This window comes from Vicia villosa, linkage group LG6 (genome assembly GCF_029867415.1).
Source record: "Vicia villosa cultivar HV-30 ecotype Madison, WI linkage group LG6, Vvil1.0, whole genome shotgun sequence".
In the NCBI taxonomy this organism is placed as follows: domain Eukaryota; kingdom Viridiplantae; phylum Streptophyta; class Magnoliopsida; order Fabales; family Fabaceae; genus Vicia; species Vicia villosa.
In genome coordinates this window covers 128,029,649-128,052,582 of record NC_081185.1, presented here as the reverse complement: position 1 = coordinate 128,052,582, position 22,934 = coordinate 128,029,649, and the positions used below count along the sequence as shown (strand labels likewise).

Below are 22,934 nucleotides of genomic sequence, written 5' to 3'. Positions count from 1 at the left end.
GTAACAGAAACATTTTTTAGTGGTAGCCAGCTGGCCTCGGTCCGTGTGCACCGTTTCAAATCTGTGCAAGTGGGAGACAGGCTGTCTCGCTTTAACGGTGGGGATTCAGCGAGGGGAATCAGATTCTCATCTGATGGTGGAGGTGCATCCAACGTCTTTTTATGGGAAAACACGCTTTGTTGAAAAGTCTCATTCACAGAAGCTATAGTACTTGGGACTTGAGAACTACCAACTAAACCCTTAAGTCTTGTAGGAAGCTCTGTACTTTGAGATACACCACTTTCACTCTTCTCTCCTAGTTCACTTGTTTTCAGAAAATCTTCCAAGTTTTCTTTTTCTTTTTCGTTTGAGTGTGTTATTTGTGTCTCACCGGATGAAATACCTTCGTTAGTCCCCCTAAATGTTGTGTCTTCTGTGTCACCTGAAGCTTCATTGGACGGTGGTAGTGGCCGAAAATGAGAGATTGGGTCCTGTCCCTTGTAAGCCTTCAACTGAGAAACGTGGACCACAGAGTGGATCCGGGACGAAGGCGGAAGATCCAGATCGTATGCAACGGCTCCGATGCGGCGGCGGATCGAGAATGGGCCAAAGTAGCGCGGCGAAAGTTTCTGTGAAACACGGTGGTGGACGGTCTGTTGACGGTAGGGTTGGAGGCGAAGTAGAACTAAGTCGCCGATCTGAAAGGTAATATCGCTCCGTTTCTTGTTGCTTTGCTCCATCATTTTGAATCTGTTACGCTCCAAGTTCTGTTTGAGAGTGTTAAGTATTTCTTGTTGTTGTTTCAGTGTCAGGTCCAGTTCCGGAACAGAGATGGTGTTTTGTTGATATATTGGGAACGAAGGTGGAGGACGCCCGTATAAGGCTTCAAAAGGAGACATCTTGATGGCGGAATGATAAGCTGTATTGTGCCAATATTCTGCAAGATGTAAGTAACGAAACCATCTCTTAGGGTTATCACTTGTGAAACATCTTAAATATGCTTCCAGACAACGATTTGTAACTTCTGTTTGTCCATCTGTTTCAGGATGGTACGCTGAGCTGTATTTCAACGTGGTGCCTTGAGCATGGAAAAGTTCCTTCCAGAAAGTACTGAGGAAAATAGGGTCACGATCAGAGACGATGGATTTAGGGACTCCATGTAGACGACAGATCTCGACTGAGAAACGGAGAGCTAGGTCCTTAGCAGAGTATTTGGTTGGAAGTGCAAGGAAGTGGCAAAACTTCGTCAGTCTATCGCAGATCACCCAAATGGCTGTGTGTCCATGAGAAACAGGTAAATGTGTTATGAAATCCATACTCAGTTCATCCCATACTAACGCCGGAACCTTAAGAGGCTGAAGGAGACCTTGTTTCCTTTTTGGCATATATTTATTCTTCTGACAGACTTCACAAGTTCTAACAAAAACTTCTGTATCTTTGTAGATGTCAGGCCATAAGAAGGAAGAAGAAACGCGAGCAAGGGTTGGTTGTAGGCCCGAGTGTCCCCCAACTGGAGTAGAATGGTATTCAGCAAGAATGGTCTTTCACAGATCTGGAATCTCGGGTATGTAAACTCTATCTTTAAAATAAACTATCTCATCCTTTATCTGAAAAGTATGTTGGAGTGATACTTCTGTCTGTACTTTACTCATGAATGTTCTTCCTTTTGGATCTGTTTTGTAGTAGTCTTTCAACTGGGTAAGGAGTTGTGGAACTGGAGAAGAGATGGATAGCAGTATGGCCTCATCTTCGGTGTGTTGACGACTCAAAGCGTCGGCGACCTGATTAGCTTTTCCAGGTTTGTAATGAATATCGAACTGAAAACCCTGTAGTTTAGCAGCCCATTTTTGCTGCTCAGGTGTTTGTATAGTTTGAACTAGGAGATTCTTTAGGCTCTTTTGATCTGTATAGATGATGAAATGTCTGCCTATCAAATATTGACGCCATTTTTTACAGCTTCGGTGATTGCATACATCTCGCGTACGTACACAGAGGAGGCTTGAAGGCGGTTGCACATCTTTTTGCTGAAGAAGGCGATTGGGTGTCCTTGCTGAGACAGAACGGCTCCAACTGCAATTGCGGAAGCATCGGTTTCCAGCACGAAAGGTAGAGAGAAATCAGGAAGACACAAGACTGGTGTTTCGGTCATTTTTTGTTGTAATGATGTAAAAGCTGCCTCTGCAGTAGAACTCCAATGTAATTTAGTGGAATGAAGTAAATCGGTGAGGGGAGCGGCGAGAGAGGCGTAGTGACGTACAAAACGTCTATAAAAGCCGGTGAGTCCTAAAAAACCCCTGAGTGTCGTGAGCGAACGAGGCCTTGGCCACTCTAGTATAGCTTTAATCTTTTCTGGATCCGGGGTTACACCTTCACTTGATATAATATGACCTAAATAAGCAACACTAGGAACAGCAAACACACACTTTGATAATTTTGCATAAAATTGATTAGAAACAAGCAATTCTAAAATCAATTTTAAATGGTTTGCATGATCTGTAATATTGGAGCTATAAATAAGTATATCGTCAAAAAACACTAGTACAAACCGTCTTAGGTAAGGACGCAACAAGTCGTTCATGGCAGATTGAAAAGAACTAGGAGCGTTAGTTAGGCCAAATGGCATCACTAAGAACTCATAGTGCCCATCAAATGTTCTAAAAGCAGTTTTGTGAGTGTCCTCTGGAAGAACCCGGATCTGGTGATAACCGGATCGTAAGTCAATCTTAGAAAAAATAGTTGCAGAACCCAATTCATCAAATAGTTCATCTATAGTTGGGATGGGGAAACGGTCACGAACTGTAACAGCGTTAAGAGCCCTATAGTCCACGCAGAATCGCCAAGTACCATCCTTTTTTCTGACTAATAGGACAGGGGAGGAGTATGGGCTGTTGCTAGGCTTAATGATACCATCTTGTAACATCTCTTGAATTATTGAAGTCATTGCATCTTTTTGGGAATGGGGATATCTATAAGGTTTTACATTGATTGGAGGAGTGTTTGGGAGAATGGGAATTTTATGATCATGAGGTCTAGGTGGGGGCAGGCCGTGGGGTTGTGTAAAAACCTTAGTGTATGAATGAAGTATTTTGGAAATCTTGGTTGGAATTGTGGGAGGCAAGTCAGTAAATGGGTTAGGTTGTGGATGTTGTGGGTTCTGTTGTGGATCTGGTGTGGGTTGGTAAAGTAGTAGGTGAAGTGAAGCGACTGAGTCAGTGTGTAAAAGGTGACAAAATTGGTTATAAGAGGATGGGGAAATTTGGGTCTTAGAGTCACCGGTGATAGTGATCTTGTGGTTATCATGAGTGAAAGAGATTTTAGGAATAGAGAAATCGGCCATTAGTGGACCGAGAGTTCTAAGCCATTCCATTCCAAGAACAGCATCGGCGCCCTCAATTGGAAGTAAATGAAAAGGAATTTCAAAGAAATTTTCCTGTATATTGATTGGGACTGTTGGGCAAATTCCTGAACAAGACAATTTAGAACCATTGCCTACCATGACGGAGAAATTGGGAATAGGTTGTGTGGGGAGTTTAAGATGTTGGGCAATACGAGGCTGCAAAATATTGTGGGTACTGCCCGTATCGATAAGTATCATGACTGAAAGTCCGTTGATGGAGCCTTGAAATTTCAGTGTTTTTGGGCAGAACTGGCCATTGGCAGCTTGAGGAGAGAGTTGGAAATAGGTGTCCTCTTGATTCATGGAAGTGATAGAGTCGACGTGAGTGTCTAGTGGTTCTGGTGTGGGGAGTTCATCATCTTCAATTAGTAATAGGAATTTTCCAGCAGCGCATTTGTGGCCTGGTATAAATTTTTCGTCGCAATTGAAGCATAAACCTTGGGCTCGACGCTCTTGTAATTGGGTATTGGAGAGGCGTCGAATGGGTAATTTAGCTGGCTGTGTGGTAGGTAAAGGTTTTGTAAGGGGGGAAGAAACAATAGTAGTTGGGTTTTGGGAAGTTGGGCGAATGGTGTTAGGTGAAAAGGTTTTCTGAAATTTTGGTTTGGCCTCTCGTAATTTGGATTCGATCAATTTAGCAAGCCCAATAGCTTGAGATATTGATACTGGTTTATGGATAGCTAATTCGCTCTGAATTTCGGGAATTAAACCAGAAATGAAACAGTTCAGGATTGCCTCACGCGATAAGCCGATGACTTGATTTCCCAACTTTTCAAATTGGGCTTGGTATTCCACAACAGAATGAGTCTGCTTAAGTTTGAATAACTCAGCTTGGTGATTGGCATATGTAGAAGGACCGAAACGTAATTCCAATGCTCTAGTGAAAGAAACCCAATCCACCAACTCATTATTTTTAAACATCCATTTAAACCAACCTAAAGCCTCTCCCTTCATGTAAAAAGACATCATGGCTAAACGGTTTTCCGGAGGTAGATTATAAAAATTAAAGAATTGCTCAGCTTGAAACAACCACTCAAGGGGGTTGGAGCCATCAAACATGGTGAGTTCCAATTTGGGAGTACGAAAAGGGGGAAGAGGGGTAGAGGGCTGGTTTAGTGAATAAGGAATTTGGGGTATTTGTGTGGTGGAAAATGACGGTGTAGTAGTAAAGATGGGGGGTGGCACATAGTAAGGGGGTTCAAGGTAAGATTGGTTGGGGAAAAAATGATGTGATGGTTGAAAAGGAGATCTAGGGATAGTGGAAATAAGTGTTTGTGGAATGCTGTTGGGAGGAGTGACTGTGTGGGTGAAGTTAGGGCGAGTGAAATTAGGGGTTTGTTGTGGGGTGAAGGCTGAGGGAATAGTAAAGCTGGTGGGAATAGAAGAAAAATTTAGAGTCTGTTTTATACCTGATGAGCTGGCGCCGTGAACAGTCTTTGCGCCGTGAACAGTGCTCGCGTGATGAACAGTGCCGCCGCTTTGAACAGTGGACACGCTGTGAACAGGACTTTGAATAGTGGTTGCGGGAACAGTAACCACTGGTTGTTTTTCTGCCTGAACCGCCAGTTTGGTCAACAAACTTAGGATGTTTTCATATCTAGAATCTGAAATTTGTTTGTCATTCTCCATTCTAGTATGAAGTTCATCCAATTTTGAATGAGTTCTAAGGAACCTCTCATCCATTTGTTGTTGGGTTTCTTGCATAGCAATGTTAAGATGTAGGTCAGCTGTGTTGACAGCTTCTTCAACTAGCTCTCTAGGGTTAGGTGGTTTTGGGGGGCCATGGTTCAAGATGAAAGCACCAAATTGATACAAAGGATTCTGCAACTTTAATTCTAGATCTAGGGTTTTATCAAAGGACAAACTCAAAACTAAGAAGAACAATAAAATGGAAAACAATATCATTAATTTTCTGCCTTGTCTCTAAACCCTAAGGGGTTTAAATACATTCTTCCAACTAATGGATCATTTAAATGGGCTCAGCCCAACAGAAATAATAACATCAAAAAATTAGAACTATTAAAATATTAAATCACATAATCTTTAAACCAATTGGGCTTTGTAGTATTTCGTTTGGGCCTGCTATCACAAGTAAACGTAGTCAAAACAAAAAGTGAGTTCAACCTCGAGAGTTCCAATAGAGAGACCTCGCACTGAGGCAAGCCGACATCGGAAAGAAGAATGACAGGGATGGAAAGCTTGAAACCAATTAGGAAGGACCATTCATGATCAAAACTAGCACTGGAAATGGATCTTGCACTCTAGAAATATTGACCGTGGAGTCAATCCTGATGACGTGGAATGCATCCAAACTCAAAGAGTACTTTAGCTAAATACCATTCAGGTTGCCCAAACACGAGTGACTAAGATACTCGCACTCACATTCATATTTGTTTATTTTAGCGGGTAATCACATATGCTTGTCTGCGTATTTATTTAGCAAATTTTACTTTATTCTTTGTGAATATTTTGCACATATTCACGGAATATGAATCCAATTATTAACCATAGTCAATCGTTACCAATTAAATAATGATTTATAAAAAAAATTGAAAATTACAACATCGCTTAAATTTTTACAATTTATTATAAGATTTACATACATCAGGAGTCACCAATTTAGAATGAGAGAAGACAAACATCAAAATTCAATGATTAAAGACTTACACAATATAGAAACCGCTTTCATCATAATTTCTGAAGAGTTAGTTCACGTCATCACAGCACAAATATATATATTTGAACAGCTTTCACAAAATGATAGAAGACCGAAGATATAGTCAATAAATAGCTTGTAAAGCAAACCAATTGTGATGTGAAATGTACCATTGATTCAACCATCCAAGCAAAACGAATTTCTCTCTGAAATTCTATCTGAGTTTGTTACATTGGTGGGGAGCAAGAAAATGAAAGAAAATTCAAGAAGCATGGCCTCTTCCAGTAGCACACAACCACAAGTTCCACAGCAACTTCAAGTTCAACAGCAGCAACCTCTTCACATTCAAGTATTCTTTCTTTTTGTTTCTATAATCTTACAATATTCTCGAGTTTATACCATTGTTGTCGATACATGATTACAGAAATAATGCTGCTATGTGTTGGCATTGGTTTATCCTATTGCATGTTTAATCTATAGAATGCTAAAGCCAAGTTGGTTGTTTCAGGTGGTACAGGCACAAGATTCAATGGTAGCACAAGTAGTGAGATGGATATTCAAGATTCTTTTCTACATGCAACTTGATTTCAGTCTTGGTGATTTTCATCACTAGGTATGATCCTACCTTAGACTCTTCAACAACCCACCATTTCCACCCTCTCAAGTGGTACCCTCCACTTCTAGCATCAACACTGTGTGCAGGAATTCTTGGTTTTACATGGCATTGTATCATTGCATGTAACCCGAAAGAGGCATTCCGGATCCCATTTTGTTTGAGTCCACTGTTAACATTGCAAATGGGATTGATGTTTTTGTCAATCGGATCTCCATGGAGTTTGATACTTGTATTAGGATCTTACTTATTTGCAGATTTACAATCAAAGTATGTACGTCGAGTCTATGACAGTAACATGATCAAATACACCGACAAAATGTATCAAGATTTGATAGATTTTCTTCCTGCCAAAACCAAGTGCTTGGCATTCTTATCAATCACCGTCGGTACCCTTTACTGCTGTTTTCTGGTGTATGGAATTGGAGGCGCAAGAGCGACTGGAAACATACAAGCAGACACATACATCTTACTGATCTTTCTGAGCCTTGGATGGACAATGCAGGTTATGAAGAATGCAATGCAATCAAACACTTAATTGGAAGTGTTTCTCTAGGCTCCATCCTCGCCCCGGTCATCGAACTCTTCCGAGATTTTGCACGATTATTAAATCTATATGCATATGAAGATGATTGTTCATGTGCAATGGAACTTGCAACGCGTCTTATGAGTTGGGGAAATATATGAGGTATCGTGCACGTTGGAGTTTATCAAAAAGGGTTCGTCCAAGCTTCTTTTGATATTTGGAGGATGTTCATGAGCAGAGGTCGATTACGGGAACTGATAGATTTGGATCTGACAGGTGGATTCTGTTTCTTGAGTGGTGTTTCAGTAGGTGCAATCTGTAGTCTTGTGAGTGGATTTTGGAGTCTTATAGTGTACAAGGACTATGCCGTGGAACTATCCATTTATGCTTTCTTCATTGGCTATTTCATTGTAAGAACTTAGTTAGAATTATTGGATGGAAACTATACTCCCTCCATTCCTACTTATAAGCAAATTTTGACTTTTTAGATTCATTTAATAAATGTTGTTTTTAGATGTAAAAAGTTAAAATTTGCTTATAAATAAGAATGGCGGGAGTATTTTGTATATTACTTATATAATGGCTAACATATAACATAAAACATTGTTGTTGCAGTGCCGGTTAGCACTTGCATGGCCACAAGCATCTGTCTCAGCTTACTATGTGGCCTACGCGCAGAATCCACAGGACATGCAATTTGAGCAAACTATTAAAGCACGATTGGAGCAGTTTCGCATTGCTACACGAAGTAACAGAAGAGGAAGGCAAGTCAGGAGGAGTTTCGCCAACTGAACTGTATGAAGTCCAGCAGCTGAGAATTTTTAGCAGAGCTTAAACATGGAAAGATCAGTAAAGAACATATCATCCCTTAGAAAATATAGGATAGGACACTGATTACTTGATTTATTTTTAATGTAGACTTCAAGTATGACAAATTCTTTGATAATGTTGGTACTTTACCATCTACATGAATAGAGATGAAACATGATTGTTTTCCGGCTAAATTTTGATGTCGAATAAAGTTTTCTTTGATTTTTGTGTATATTTTGTGTAAATTAACTCCTCCAGGTGCCTTTTTAGTTAATTGAAGTAGTAGCTCATGCATAAAATCAACTATAAGTAACTTACATGTAAATTTATTTAAGGTAATCGATCTGTATGACAAAAGAATATTACGAGTTTACATAATTAAGAACTTAAGACTGGTCAGATTTGTAATTGTAGAAATCCTTGACATAAACAAAATTGAAAATGATTATGACTTACAAGCAATGCCAACCAAAACATTACATATTGGTAGTACAACAGAATTCCAAAAAGTCAACATAGATCATTTCGGTCCTAGATGACCTCGTCCCCCGCATTCTGTACACATTATATTACCAGTTCCCCCGCAACCTACATGAGCGAAATTATCAAATCAAAAACATTAGTCAACAGAAAAATTGTCTGTCAGCGTCATACAATTCTCATTGTGCAAGTGCATCCTTTTTAAGTGCAAGGTGCATGAGATTGAACAGGAAATAGAATATACCTAGGCAGCGAACTTTAACGATTATGCCCTGGCTTTCCATTATGGAGTCAACATATAGACCAGAACCGGCACAAGTGGCGCAAAGCATGGCACCTTTGGCATGGCAATCAGTGCATCGAGAATTGTTACCGATTTCTTTTTCGGCCAAAGATAACCCAACAGGCTTTTCAATGATTTCTTCTGGGATAGCTTTATCATAACAAAACAGATTTTCGAGATCACTTCTGCGTCTGTTCTCATCTTTCTTTAAACTTGAGACAGACTGAAACATGAGGAAACAGTTAGCTATGACAATCTTTTGCATACCTCTAGTATGACAGCAAATGTAAATGTACTACATTGAGTTATCTAAATTGTCAAAAGTCTACAGTTGTTACTAAAACGGTAGTATATTTACAAAATGATGCTTTCCTCGCCCACCGGCGATCAGATCATACAATACAAGTTTAAAACTGGTGGACATTAAAAAGTCACAAAATAGGTTCACAACACAGCACACAAAAAAATCATAACTAGTACAAAATTGATGCACAAATAGAGAAATACAAGGTCCAAAAGTACTAAAGAGCGAGGAATAGACCAGACCCAACCCGGCTAAACCAGAATTTCAAATTGATGGATAAATTGACAACTTGTGAATGTATTCATAACTTGGCCTGCAAAAAGGGCATAACAAGTTCAAAATTGATGCACAAATTAACTAGTTTTCCCTCGTTGGAGCTAGATTCAGATTGGTAGAGTTTGACAACCGTAAAGTCTTTATTTATTCTCAATCCCATAACTTAAGTAGACTAATTGACTTACGCGTAAATTCAATAAAATCGCAAGTCATTATGGCTTCCTGAAATAATTTAATCCGATTTTAGGGTATGTCAGTATGCAAAATAGGTAGCTCATGCCATTTAACTATCTCATTTCTCACCATTTATGACAAATGTACTCCAATTCATCTGAATATTCTATTTTCATATATGCTGTCCAAATCTGCGCTAAGCTAGAACCTGAACTTTACAAGGAAAAAATAGTATGCAGTGTCTGTAGATGTTACACGCGCTCAGCAGAATGAACTTTCCTAAAAAGACTGTTCTTCTATCTTTGATTGCTCAGGTTGCAAAAACAATTTACACATGATATGATAATGGAAAACTCGATCAATTTGTATTTCAGATACAGTTTTCTCATTATGATCTGAATTCATCAAACACTCTTTGTCTATCAAACATATAAACCAACTCATGACAAACCATTCTCAAGGACCAAAACTACACTTGCAAATACCATGCCAATCTTACAAACATTAGAATCTTCAAATTTGTAAAATCCTAGAGACATCCTTAATTAAAACAAAAAACATTCAACACTACAATAGATGATACTATTTAACTATTATAGGTAAAACGTAAGAGATAACTGACCCCATGAGAAGAACAGGTAGAAGCTGAACCATTGTTATTAGGGGAAAGAAGATGAACTTTGAAATTGGACCCAAAAGTGAATGTCTTATAGGGATTCGAAATCTTCAACGCTGAAGCGTTTGGACAAAGAAATGATTTTGATGTTGTCATTTGAAGAGTCGGTGAAGCCATTGGTGGTGGATGAACATGTATTGTCAGCTTTATGGTTTCATTCATACAATTACAACCTCGTACTCATCGCTTGTTTCTGAAACCGGGTTCTCGTAGTTCACGATGATGACCCGTGAGTACCCGGATTATGAATCCGAATAGGGATTTGGATGTAGTTTATGGACTTAAGAAAGCCCATTTGTTTGGTTAAAAGTGGGCTTGTAAGCCCGCTAAAAGAAAAGTTTGAAGCCCAATTGTTACTAATAATAATTTCTCAATCCACTGCCTTATATTTGTTATAGACCTCCCAAAATACATCATCGAATTTCGTTCAAGTAATCTAGTGGCTTAAATTCACTCTTTTAAGGTAAACAATTAAAATATAGCAAGCTCGAACTGCGTTTCTGCATATGATGTCTTTGCATAATTATCAAATGAGTTGGCTTAACGAAGATATTGCATTCTCCTTTTTAGTCATAAGAAATGGAGATAATAAGTTATATGAAATTTAGAAGCACGACTAGTAATGAAACTATCAAGAATTTGATACTCTCAATCTCGAGTTTCACATGATACATGATTTTGTGGAAGGAAGTGAAAACAAATTCTAAGAAAAAACTATTAACAAATTCTAAACTAACACATAATCAATAGTATGTAACGGAGAGAAGCGTTTAGGGGCTGTTTGTTTCACGCATATCAATGTTATTTTCGAGAATATGATATTAAAATTCACATATTTCCTAGTTTGTTTTATGTTTTAACAAATTATGTCCGGGTACTTTTTATTCTCGAAAATATGATATTAAAATTCACATATTTCCTAGTTTGTTTTATGTTTTAACAAATTATGTCCGGGTACTTTTTATTCTCGAAAATATGATTTGTTCATGAACTTCTTCATTTTTATTTTCATGTCAAAAGATGGAAATCTTATATTCTCATGGAAATATAAAATAACCAACCATAACTTACTCTAATATTTTTTGGATCAAAAAATAATTTTGATATAGCAAAAAAAAATGATTATACAAAGGCGATTACAAACGATCCAACCCCAAAACACCAAGTCACAACCAAACTAAGCCTAAGCTAATCTAACATCAACCTTGCTATATGATCTCTTAGTTTAGGCCTATTCCAACTTCTATATAATATTGTGTATACAATTTTCTCTTCTGTTTTCTGTTATGTACTTGATTACCATAACTTATATCCTTTATATACTTACACGTTTCATAAATTATTTCCGCAATAGCTATTTTCGATATTTGTGCATGCACTCCTTTTCTTTTGCAATTTTGAATAACCCTAGGCATCTCTTCTTTCCAAACTAAGCCTAAGCTAATCTAACATCAACCTTGCTATATGATCTCTTAGTTTAGGCCTAGTCCAACTTCTATATAATATTGTGTATACAATTTTCTCTTCTGTTTTCTGTTATGTACTTGATTACCATAACTTATATCCTTTATATACTTACACGTTTCATAAATTATTTTCGCAATAGCTATCTTCGATATTTGTGCATGCACTTCTTTTCTTTTGCAATTCTGAATAACCCTAGGCATCTCTTCTTTCCAACCTCTCGGTAAATGGTGAATTGTCATCCACTCCAAACACATGTTCCCAAATGTGTTTAAGTCCAGCACAATCAAAGCATAAATGGTGGATTATTTCAACCTGAGAGCAAAATTTACAACTGTCACTATCTATCATACCAAATTTATGAAGCCTTTCTTTTGTTGCAAGTTTCTTAGGGCAAGCTAACCATAAGACAGACATGGCTCTTTGTCTTTCCATATTGTTGTAAAAAAAGCTTCCTTCATTGCACCACTTGCAGATCTTCTTTGAATCCATTGTACATTTGTTACATTGAAAATTTTGTGCATTTTTTAGTATTCTTCTAAGTTTGCATCTGTTGAACCATTTCTCTTTGTTTCAAGATTGTTTTGAAGATCCACGAGCAATTATTTATAACCAACATTATCATTACATATCTCTCTCAATGTAGTAGTTGTACACTCATTTTATTCATAAACTTGTTGATAGTCACTGCTAATGGATATCACTAAAAATGATATTCCTGAAGTTATAATTTTAATTCATCAAACAAACACCATTTGGAAAATTTGTAGGTTGTTAGATCAATTTTGGTTTTATTATTGGATTTAATTAAATTTTAGTGAGTTCGATGTACCAAATCTAAAATTTTAAGATCTATCTTGATTTTATCTCACTAAAATCAAGATAAATCTTAAAATTTTTAAAATATTTATAAAAATATTTACATATTACTTACTATATATAATTTTTATAATTAAATAAAAAAATTTATTTTAAATTTATATTATACTTAAAAGTAAAAGTTGGACCAATATACAAGTATAACTTTTATTTTCTTATGATATTCTTAAAATTAATTTGTAGGTATGCATGTATGATTATTTACTTTCTCCTGTTATATTTTGTTGAACATATATATTTAATTAATTATTATTAAATTAATTCTAATATTATTAGTATACCATATTTAATATGAAATAGAAAGAATCATTTAAGGGTGTTTTCATAATGTTGGATTAATTTTGATCAAATTTATTATTGAATTTAATGTTTAGAATAATAAGTCAAATGTGATTTTGGATAATGTGGAGACTTTGAATATATATAAGTAGGAGAACTTACACACTTGTCACTTTAAAATTTTGGATAAATTTGTGGTGTCTCTTAATTATGTGTTGTTTTTTATCCAAAGTTAATGCTCTCCTCATGAATTAAAATTTAATTAAATTTTAGTAGATTCGTTGTGATCTCAAATTTTAGGATTATATTATGAGCAGTGCTACCCGTACATCCACGAATTTTAACGACATGTCAATCAAGGGATATAATAAAATACACAGAAGCGAGAAAATAGAACAGTGAAATTTTTATGTTTCATCATATAGTTATTAACATAACAGTGGCGTTTATATATTTCATCCTATGGTTATTATTAATTCGTTTCAATTCGTACATTAGATTTGTGTACCATGAAGCATTACTCTTATATTATATATCTCACTAAAAAAGACAAATCTCAAAATTCTAAAAATATTTATAAAGATATTTCCATATTAGTCATTCAATAAATCTTTTATTTAAAGTTTATATTATACTTAAAAGTCCAGCTTATTTCTTCTTATTTTGATTGAAAAAGGTCCAGCTTATTTCTAGTCTGTAGGTCAAAAGGATTAATGCTTGAGATAGAGGAAACACATCTGGAAAGGAGATCGGGGGATAGTGTGTGTAGAATAATTGTGGATCGATAAGAAAATGGACCTAGCGGTAGTAGGTTGGAAATGTGAAACCAAGAAGGGTGACCTCATCATCTTATCGTGCTTAATTAATGTCAATTCTTGTCATCCTTTTCCTGTTCTATGTAGTTGACACATGCACATCGACGGTTGTGAGTATGCTACAACTTCCAATACACCAATACTTCTTGTTTTTTCTATTTGACGTTTTTCTTTTGTAACTTTTTGAAGAATTCTTGACGTGTTGTTTACTTCTACTCTAAACCAAAATAAAAGTCCACCTTCTGCTCATTTATTTAGTTTTAAAACAAGGTAGTATAAAAGGACTTGTTAAGAATAAAAATAAATAATTTAAATAATTTTTTATGTAGCCAAATTATACCTTTAAACTTTTGCAAGAAATAGAAATATTCGTCGACAAGCGATGGGAAAACGATGGATAGATGATTTTAAAATGCGGAAACTTAAAAGGTGAAAGTGACACAAAAAAGCAGCATTGAGTGGATGAAATATTTTGTCACTAGAAAAAAGTAAGATAGATACTTTAATTAGTTAGCGGTTTATCTAAGACAAGAATGCCGACATGGATAAGAGGAGAAAGAGGGTGGATTATTAGGTTATTTGTTGGGTGCACATACCTGATTAAGAGAATCAATTAAACTAATGTTTAAGTCTCACTCTCACGTCGAATAATATATGCCTTAAATATGTGTTTATAAATAGGGTAATCCTCACTCTACCAATAGATTTTATATGGATGAATTAGACCCAAACAACATTCTTTAACGTAATATCAAAAGTTTTGGTTAAAATTTTTAACGTACTTATCACTATCAACTCCAATTCACTAGTACATAGTTTCCTAGGATTCCAAAAATTCCAAAAATTAATTTTTGGAATTTTTAGATTTTTTTTTGTTTTTTCGGAGATGCATCTCCGAATTAATCAAAATCTCAATTTTTGGGATTTTTTCGGAAATGCACTTCCCAAGTCTGAAAAAATTTAGAAAAAAAAAATATTTCGGAAATGCATTTTTCGAAGCAGGGGTAAAATGGGATTTTCGCTGGGGGTGAACCCCATAGGGAGGTGGGTAAAGAAAAAACCAAAATTATTTTGTAGCAGAAATATTTAACTTGCGAGTTTTATATCTTTGATTTAGTGAGAAGAATTGTTAAATTTATATCTTCGATTTAGTGAGAAGAATCTGTTAAATTTTGTAGGTTAGTGTGTTACGCGGAATTTTTTTTTAAGACAATACGTTAACGCATTTCAGATTATGCCAACTTTTATTTAGGAGGTCTTCTTAGCACTGTGAACAAAACTCTCAACAATTTTATGGCTACCGAAGACTCAATCATAAATTTAATCGTTATATTCATAATAACCATAACAATTATATCCCTTGTGTTACTAATCCCACTTTTAAAAAAAAGGAGAATGTTATGTTTGTGGAAAGCCAAGTAATCATACACCTCAGTGCAGACATCACAAGAGAAATGACAATCTTCTTAAAGCTAACTTCGTCGAAGGAGGTCATATTATTACTATAATCATTGCGCAAGCAATAGTATGATTGATGTGTATAAGTGGGTAGTAAACTCTGGGGCTACTAGGCACATATGTGCTAATATAGATTCTTTTACCTCCTACACTCAGTACTACGGAAAATATTGTTCGTCAAACAATATTACAACGGTCTTTCGTTAACCGTGGTGGAATCTAGTTGTTGGGCGTTTTTTTTTTACTAAAAGAAATTTCACTGCGGTGAATGTTAAAATCTATAGTGAAATGTACCAGGAGTTACAGGGTTCGAATCTCAGCTTTTTTAATGTCCCATTTTATTGTCACAAAAAGTTAATGTCCTTGTATATCACCACAGTTAATTTAGTCAACCTCGTGTAAAGTCCAATCATTTTATCAACGTTCCTCTTGTCAACCGTGATGGAAAGTGATATTTGTTAGTATATAAACAAAAGTATCTCTCAGTCAGTACATAACCGTCGTTTCTCTAAAAAGAAAACCCTAACACATTTCACTCTTCTCTCTCTCTAAAGAAAACCCTAACACATTTCACTCTTTTTTCTCTAAAGAAAACCTTAACATCCATGTCACTCATCACACATACTACAACCTTCATATTCGTCTTCACTAATCCCTGCCTTCAGGTTCATTTATAAAACTTATGCTCCGATTACGTTTACGTTTCTTGTTAAAAATGGTTTCTCTTTTTTTTTTTTCATTTGGTGAATGTTCCATGTAATGTTGTTAATGTCACGGTGTTTATTTTTTACAATAATAATTTGTACACAGATAATATAAAAGAATGAGGTGAGAAAAAGACGAAGGTTTGTTTACCCAGTTCGATCAAACGATCCACTCTAGGGGAGAGCACCTCTCCAATTCATTATACTAAAAAAGTTGTTACAAGATATTACATATGAGTTACAAGAAAATAGTCTTCACAGTTTCCAAAGAACAAACCATATTTTCTACTCAAGTATTTCCCAACCTCTCCAACTCTCAATACACGAATCACTCAAATCCAAGGTGTTTAGAAGTATTTTCCAATCTCCTTAGATAACTCCAAAGATTTTCCAAAAACATTTGTCTTTCTAAGTTTTCCTTTGGAATTCACTAAACTCTTACTCTCCCTTGTTACTGTAAGCTCTAAGATTTTCACTATAATAATATAAGAGATACATATTTATAATAAAAAAATCCAACAAATCCATAACAAATCCTAAAACATATCTCCTTAATTTTTAGAATAAAATGTATTATTATAATCTTACAATATCTCTCAAATATTATAAATATCTTATAATATCTAAACTATTATAAATATATATCTTATAATATGTTTTAGAATATCATAAATATAATATTATAAATATCTTATGATATCTTTTAGAATATTATAAATATCTTATAATATATTTTTATATGATCTTCAAATTAATATAAAATATTCTAACATTAATGAATAGTTCAATGAACTGAACCGACCGAATCCAATATTCGTAAATCGTTCAAATCCGATTATGTTCCGTCTTTCTTATTTTTTTGGCAATTTCAAAATATATTTTCTCTTCATCAACAAAGGTTTTAAGGCATACTTCAACCGTATGTTGTGTATGTTGTTTGTATTTTGTTCAAAAAAGGTATGTTTTTAATGTTCTTGTATGTTATTGTTGTGTTATTGATAAATATTGATGTATGTTATTGTTGTTGATTAATATTCTCAGAACAAGAACGAAACATTGTTTAGTCACAAGAAATAGGCTTTATTGTGACTTAGCAATATTTTGTTCTTTCAATTCTTATGCAGATTGACAAAATATCAAGTTGAGTTTATTATATTATATGTAGATTATTTATTTCACTAACCCTTCACTAAAAATATATTCATTTAAATTGACATAATAACTTATAATCTGAAAATTAAGTTGTATTTGAAAGCTAATTTATATCCTTCAATGTTTTCCAAATTACATTCGTCTCATAATTCATATCACGCTCTTTAGCATATATAATGTGATTCGATAACCTGATTTCATTGCATCAATATCTTCTCTTATAGTTTAATTTGAATAACATAAATTTATTTGCCAAGTCTACCTCATTTTCTCACTTATCATCATGATTGTTATGATGATAAGTCATCGTCACAATCATCATGATAAATGACAATCATGAGGTAGACTTGACCAATAAATTTATGCTATTTAAATTAAACTAAAAGCAACATAATCGATGTCATGAAGGATTTAGACCATTGAACGATATTCTAAATCTTAAAGAGCAAGGTATGACTTAAGACATGCATGCACTTTGAGAAATAATGGTTTGTTTAAGTTGTTTTTCAAGAATAGTTTAATTTTCAAATTATATACTTCTTCAACAATTTTTATGGTTGTATTTCTTCAGTGATGTGTAAGAAAAAACAACCAACCTATATATTATATAATAAATTCTGGGTACTTTCCACAATGATTATCTATTCTAGCAGTAATGAAATGTTATCTATATTCAAAATAAATTGTTGTTGGGTTTCCAATCCAGTACCTAAATATATATTACGACAGTTGATAAGAGTAACCGTTGTGCTATATAGCGCATGTTCTGACTTATAATCACGGTCTCGCAACCGTGGTGGAAAGCACCAGACATACAATCACCCCTTACCTTACAACAGTTGGTCAGACACTATGATATCCCTTTTCCAACCATTGTGATATGGATTTTCTGTAGTAGTGACTACTGTGAGAGATGGAGAAGAACAAGTTTATCTTGGTGACTTTTGAATTGTAACAGTTTCAAGAAAAGTTATTATATTATACTTTGTGGAAGTGCCTGGTCCACCTTTAACATCCTCTCTAGGAACCTCTAGGACCCTACACATGGCTTCCGCATCTTGGTGAAGGGATTCTTGAGATCTTTATTGTGCAGCGGCCTCCTCCTCAAGGCTTTTCAAATCATTGGTCAAGTCACCCTTCTTCTACAGAAGAAATTTCTGACCCACTTCAAACTTCTGGCACACCTCAACTAATTCTTCATAAGCCTTCTCCCATAGTTCCTCTCCCTTAATGAGGGAAGCCTTCAAACCTGTCACCTGAGCATCCAAAGTAGACGGTGATTGTGCCGATCTACCTCTCCCTGCAAAGAGTTCACAAACTCATATTTTGTCCGCAGAAGGATCAACAACTTTTCATCTTTGCAATTTCCCCTCTCAAGGGCCTTACATTTCTCATTTAGCATACCGCGCTCCCTACAAAGGTTGTTAAACCCCAACACGCCATCCTGGCCAGCAGCTACCATTGAGACCAAGGATCATATCATGAACAAAGATTGGGAAGCATCTACAAAAAACACTTCATCGGTCAGTTTCAGATAAGCCCTAGATAAAGACCATGCCCTCATTAGCCACGACAACAGAAAATTACTCTAAGTGCTAGGAACCCGAGATGAAATAATAGTAGGAAGTCGAAAAAAGAGTAAGATCCTCATTCTTGACACCTTCCAATAAGAGATCGCGTTTAGAAGAACCCTCCTCAACATTTGTCAACAGGCTATCACCCCTAGTTCTCTTAATAAGAGATGGAGGCGGTGAAGGCTCGTGAAAGAAAAGCCAATCATCGCAATAGTCAATCGTTTCACCTTAGTAGTTGTATACGGGATAATAATTGTCGTCGCCACTGAGACTGTCTACAACAAGTACTGAGACCACCAATGCAGGAGTAGAAGCATCAATAAGAGCCATTGGCATCCGAAAAGACAGTTTGATCGTAAGACCTTGATCCTTGGCGAGCGCTAAAGCCTTATTCAATTTATTCATTTTATTTACAAGATACGAGTAACATTAAAAAAAGGAGGGCCCCGTACCCTCATCCTCACCAAAGAGTTTTTGTCTCACGGAATGATCAGTTACACTAATAATAACGCAAGTATCTATTCACCTTTTATTTTGCTAAAAATAGAGTACTTCGTCGGGATCAAATCCTCCTTCATATCTGAGCTTCTTATATCAAGCGTATAAATTCTCTTTCATATTTACTTCCTCGAGAGTCGAAGAAGTTTGCACAAAATGGTAAGAAGGAATGGGCCGTTGGAAATACACCTTATACTAATACTTTTAAAACCCCATGTGTAAGAACAAACACATACCACCGGGGAAAAAGATGAATAGAAGGTCGGATGAGCCTCAGAAGTGATAGGTTTCATCATTATGAAACACACTAGGAAATTACTTTGTCAGACCCAAAATAGATGAACCAAGGTACTTAAGGGTGAATGGAGATCAATCATTGGTCCCAAGAATTATCTTGGGAAGTACAGGTGTAACACGGTGGGAGAACTGACTTTTTGAAATGTGCGGATAGCAAGAGTCGCCACCGACTTTTATTTTATCCAATTTGGAAAGGCTAAAAGAACAGGAAAAGACCTTTTAAAAAGACTTTGAGTTCGGGGGGTAGGTTATACAAAGGGAAGGTGTAAGCACCCTTTGTATCCATATGAGTGTAGCTTCGAGTATCAACCAACTTCAGTCGGAAGCAAAACCAGCCATCTCGCTACTTTCTAATAGGCCAAAGTCAAGTTCAACTGGGTTCTAGGGGCAAATTAGTGCTTAATGACACCACACAGCAGTCAAGTGTTTCCTCAAGTCGGATCCCAAGGAACACCAGGACAAACCAATGTGTCACATTAACGATGGCCACCATATCAACTGCAGCAGTATACGCCGTGCAGTCTCCTTGGTCTCAAGCCATTTACCTAAGGTACTCAGATCCGGGTTAGGATATTTCACACAAGTAAACCCAAACAGGCCCACAAATATAAAGCAAACAGTACAAACAATTGAAAAAATTTAAAGTGAATCCTAAACTTTAAGGTAACCCCTCTTTTTATTCGAAAGTATCCCCAACAAAGTCGTCAGTTCTGTAATACGGTGGGAGAACTGACTTTTTGAAATGTGCGGATAGCAAGAGTCACCACCGACTTTTATTTTATCAAATTTGGAAAGGCTAAAAGAACAGGAAAAGACCTTTTAAGAAGACTTTGAGTTCGGGGGGTAGGTTATACAAAGGGAAGGTGTAAGCACCCTTTGTATCCATGGTTATCCATGGGCTCTTAATTGCTTAGCTCACTTTGTTTTCAAAAATGTTTGAAGTGTAGTGTGTGAATAAGAAAAAAGAATTTGAATAAGAACTTTAGCTTGTAAATAAGCGTAGTCTTTTTGAAAAGAAGTGGGAAAAGATTTTGAAATTGAAAAAAAGTAAGCAATCAGAAGAAATTACCCTTAGTTTAGAATTTTTGTTCTTTTAGACTTTAATGGGAAAGGGCTATCCATACCATAAAGAGGGCATGTAGTCCTTTCATTGGATGTAAAGGGTCATCGATGAAGTATCGTTCGCCATATGATTGTCCCTACCATAAAAAGGGCATGTAGTCTTAGGGAAGGATATAATAGTCATTTTAGGCAACAGGCGAGGATACCTTAGCAATGGAAAAATCATCTTATTTCCGAGACAACATCGAGGGGCAAGATCATTTGATGATGAACTGGGAGTAACATTTGTTTTGCTTAGGTATCCTCGGAATCAAGGGACTTGACTATTTTAAAATCGTAAAAGGCAACAGGCAACAAGAGAGGTTACCCCAAAGGTGTGTGTGTGGCACAATCACGTGGTTAAATTCGAATATTTATCTTGTAAATTAGTGATGCTAATTCAATTAACAGGCTTGCACTCCCTAGGATTACTAACCACGCAGTTAATATCATACAGAAATTAAAGGCAGAGAATATAAATTCCTACGTTATTACAATAAACACCTGTGGGCAGAAAAATAAAGGCGGAAAAGAAAACCTAAACTATTACAATAAACACCTGCAGGGAAATAGAGGAAAAATAATAGAAACCCTAAGCTATTACAAGGCTTCGGGGCAAATACAAAATTAGGCAAATATAACAAAGGCAAACCCCAAATGGGGGAACAAGTTAACCACAATTAATAGAATAAATAAGGCAAGGCAAATGGTATAAGGCAAACAAAACGTTTTGAAAAGAGGGTAAACCCTGATTTTTTAGAAGAAAGAAGATAAATAAAATTAAAAATAAAAAAAATAAAAAGAAAAGGTTTTTTGAAAACGCCAGGGTAAACCCTGATTTTTAGGGAAGGAGGTTTTATTAGAAAAATTGACACTAAGTTAATGGACGACACCTACCTAAGACACCTATGGCTACTAGGGTTTTTAAATTAATCGAGGCTAGACAAACCCTAAAAATGAATTATTGGTTATAAACCTAATTAATTTTAATTGGACTAATCCTGATTAAATTAACCTAAAACCTAATTAATTATTAATCTAATTATAAACCTAATTAGTTATTAACCTAAAAATTACTTTAAATTATTAAACCTAAATCATATTAAAAAAACCTAAACCTAATTTAAAAACTAAAATTAATTTAACCTAATTAAAATTATTAACTAATTAAAATTAATTACTAAATAAAACTAATTTTATTAATTAAAATAATTTTTGTTATTTTTTATATAAATAAAAAAAAAAGTTAATTTGAAAAAGATTTTTTGGTAAAAAAAACAATTAGGAAAGCCATTAAATGAAATTAATAAATAAAAAATAATTAAAAAAACCTAGTGTAGGATCTTGTGTGGCGCGCCTTGTCTGTCCATGGTGCGCCTGCGCTCTCTGGGACATTTGGATTTGCGTAGAAGGAGATCTGATGGTTGAGGCGCGAAGTTGTATGGTAGGCGTGCGTAGGGCTGTGTGTACGCAATCTGTAAGCAAGAATTATCACGAAAAATAACAAAATAATTGCAGGGAGCCAGATTCGAAATCCCTTCCTCACGCCTACGCAACCCTCAAATCATCTTTTCCACTGTGGCATTGTTCGCTCGCTGTAAGACAAATACTTCACAAATAATATAAGTGAATAGAAAAATAGTGGAAATTTAAACTAAAAACTCACCTGGCTCCGTCTTCTCCATTTGATTTTTCTGGACTTTAGCTACGAACCAGCTAGCAATTCGCTACGGTTTTCTTCATAGCCCCAAACCTGCAAATCTCAAACTCAACAAAAATGCTGAATAAATTACATTTAAAGCCATGATTCGGCCATAGTTCCTCCCTTGAACTCAATGGTATCCCTGGTTTTGGCCAATTTCTACTGATTCCAGAATTCCTAATATGGAGCTTCGAAAACCTAATAATGGTGAAACAATGAATCTGCACAGAAACTTCAATTAAATGGTTCTAAAACGTTCTAAGCATGATTATGAACATGAATAGACGATTAAATCACGTTTGCAATGCTTAAATTCATGGAATTGAAAGTTTCAAATAAAGACCAAACCGTGGTGAATTGGTTGCAATTTAGAGAGCTTTGAGTCTGGAAAAGGACCGGGGTACACTCAGAGATGCCTCAGGAATGCGTTTGGATCAATAGAAGTTCTTGAATTGGCCTCAATCCTCGAATCCGAAAATCAAATTTTCTTCACTTTTTGAAGCTTTTGTGTTGTTCTTGGAGGCCGAAATTTTTCCCCCTAATACTTTGTACAAGTTATGTATTTATAAGTGAATGAATTAGGGTAATGAACTTGGTATGAATCTTCTTGAATCAATGATTGGCAATTTGGAAAATATAATTCATGAGACTTTATAATTTTGATCCAATATTGACTCAATCATCTCAATTCCAATTTGCACAAATTTGAATGTAAAATATGATGAATATTTGATTGGATTTGTTTGGAAATCAAAGCCAAATCTCATCCCTTCCAAAATCTCTTGATTATTTGATTTTAATCACCTTTTAAATGATAAAAATTTCAATTAAAATCAA

General features: G+C 35.5%; 2 protein-coding genes and 1 pseudogene across 2 annotated transcripts; 1 reads left to right on the top strand and 2 right to left on the bottom strand.

Annotated features, from left to right (window-relative positions):
• Positions 1-1,909: 1,909 nt before the first annotated feature.
• Positions 1,910-5,281, bottom strand: LOC131614634 (uncharacterized). The gene has a single exon (XM_058886194.1). The coding sequence runs from the start codon at positions 5,279-5,281 to the stop codon at positions 1,910-1,912; it is 3,372 nt and encodes a 1,123-aa protein (XP_058742177.1).
• A 1,022-nt stretch (positions 5,282-6,303) lies between these two features.
• Positions 6,304-7,963, top strand: LOC131614633 (uncharacterized; annotated as a pseudogene).
• A 322-nt stretch (positions 7,964-8,285) lies between these two features.
• LOC131612336 (protein PHOTOSYSTEM I ASSEMBLY 2, chloroplastic-like) lies at positions 8,286-10,420 on the bottom strand. The gene is made up of 3 exons (XM_058884129.1): positions 10,121-10,420; positions 8,706-8,967; positions 8,286-8,569 (listed from the first exon to the last, which is right to left on the bottom strand). The coding sequence occupies exons 1-3, from the start codon at positions 10,334-10,336 to the stop codon at positions 8,502-8,504; spliced, it is 546 nt and encodes a 181-aa protein (XP_058740112.1). The 5' UTR covers positions 10,337-10,420; the 3' UTR covers positions 8,286-8,501.
• Positions 10,421-22,934: the final 12,514 nt, after the last annotated feature.

Excerpts from the sequence above, each read along its gene's own strand:
- LOC131614634 (XM_058886194.1), bottom strand. The coding sequence starts at position 5,281 with ATGATATTGTTTTCCATTTTATTGTTCTTCTTAGTTTTGAGTTTGTCC.
- LOC131612336 (XM_058884129.1), bottom strand. The coding sequence starts at position 10,336 with ATGAATGAAACCATAAAGCTGACAATACATGTTCATCCACCACCAATG. Across the intron at positions 8,968-10,120 it reads CTACCTGTTCTTCTCATGGG|TCTGTCTCAAGTTTAAAGAA; the intron begins GTCAGTTATCTC and ends CTCATGTTTCAG. Across the intron at positions 8,570-8,705 it reads CGTTAAAGTTCGCTGCCTAG|GTTGCGGGGGAACTGGTAAT; the intron begins GTATATTCTATT and ends TCGCTCATGTAG.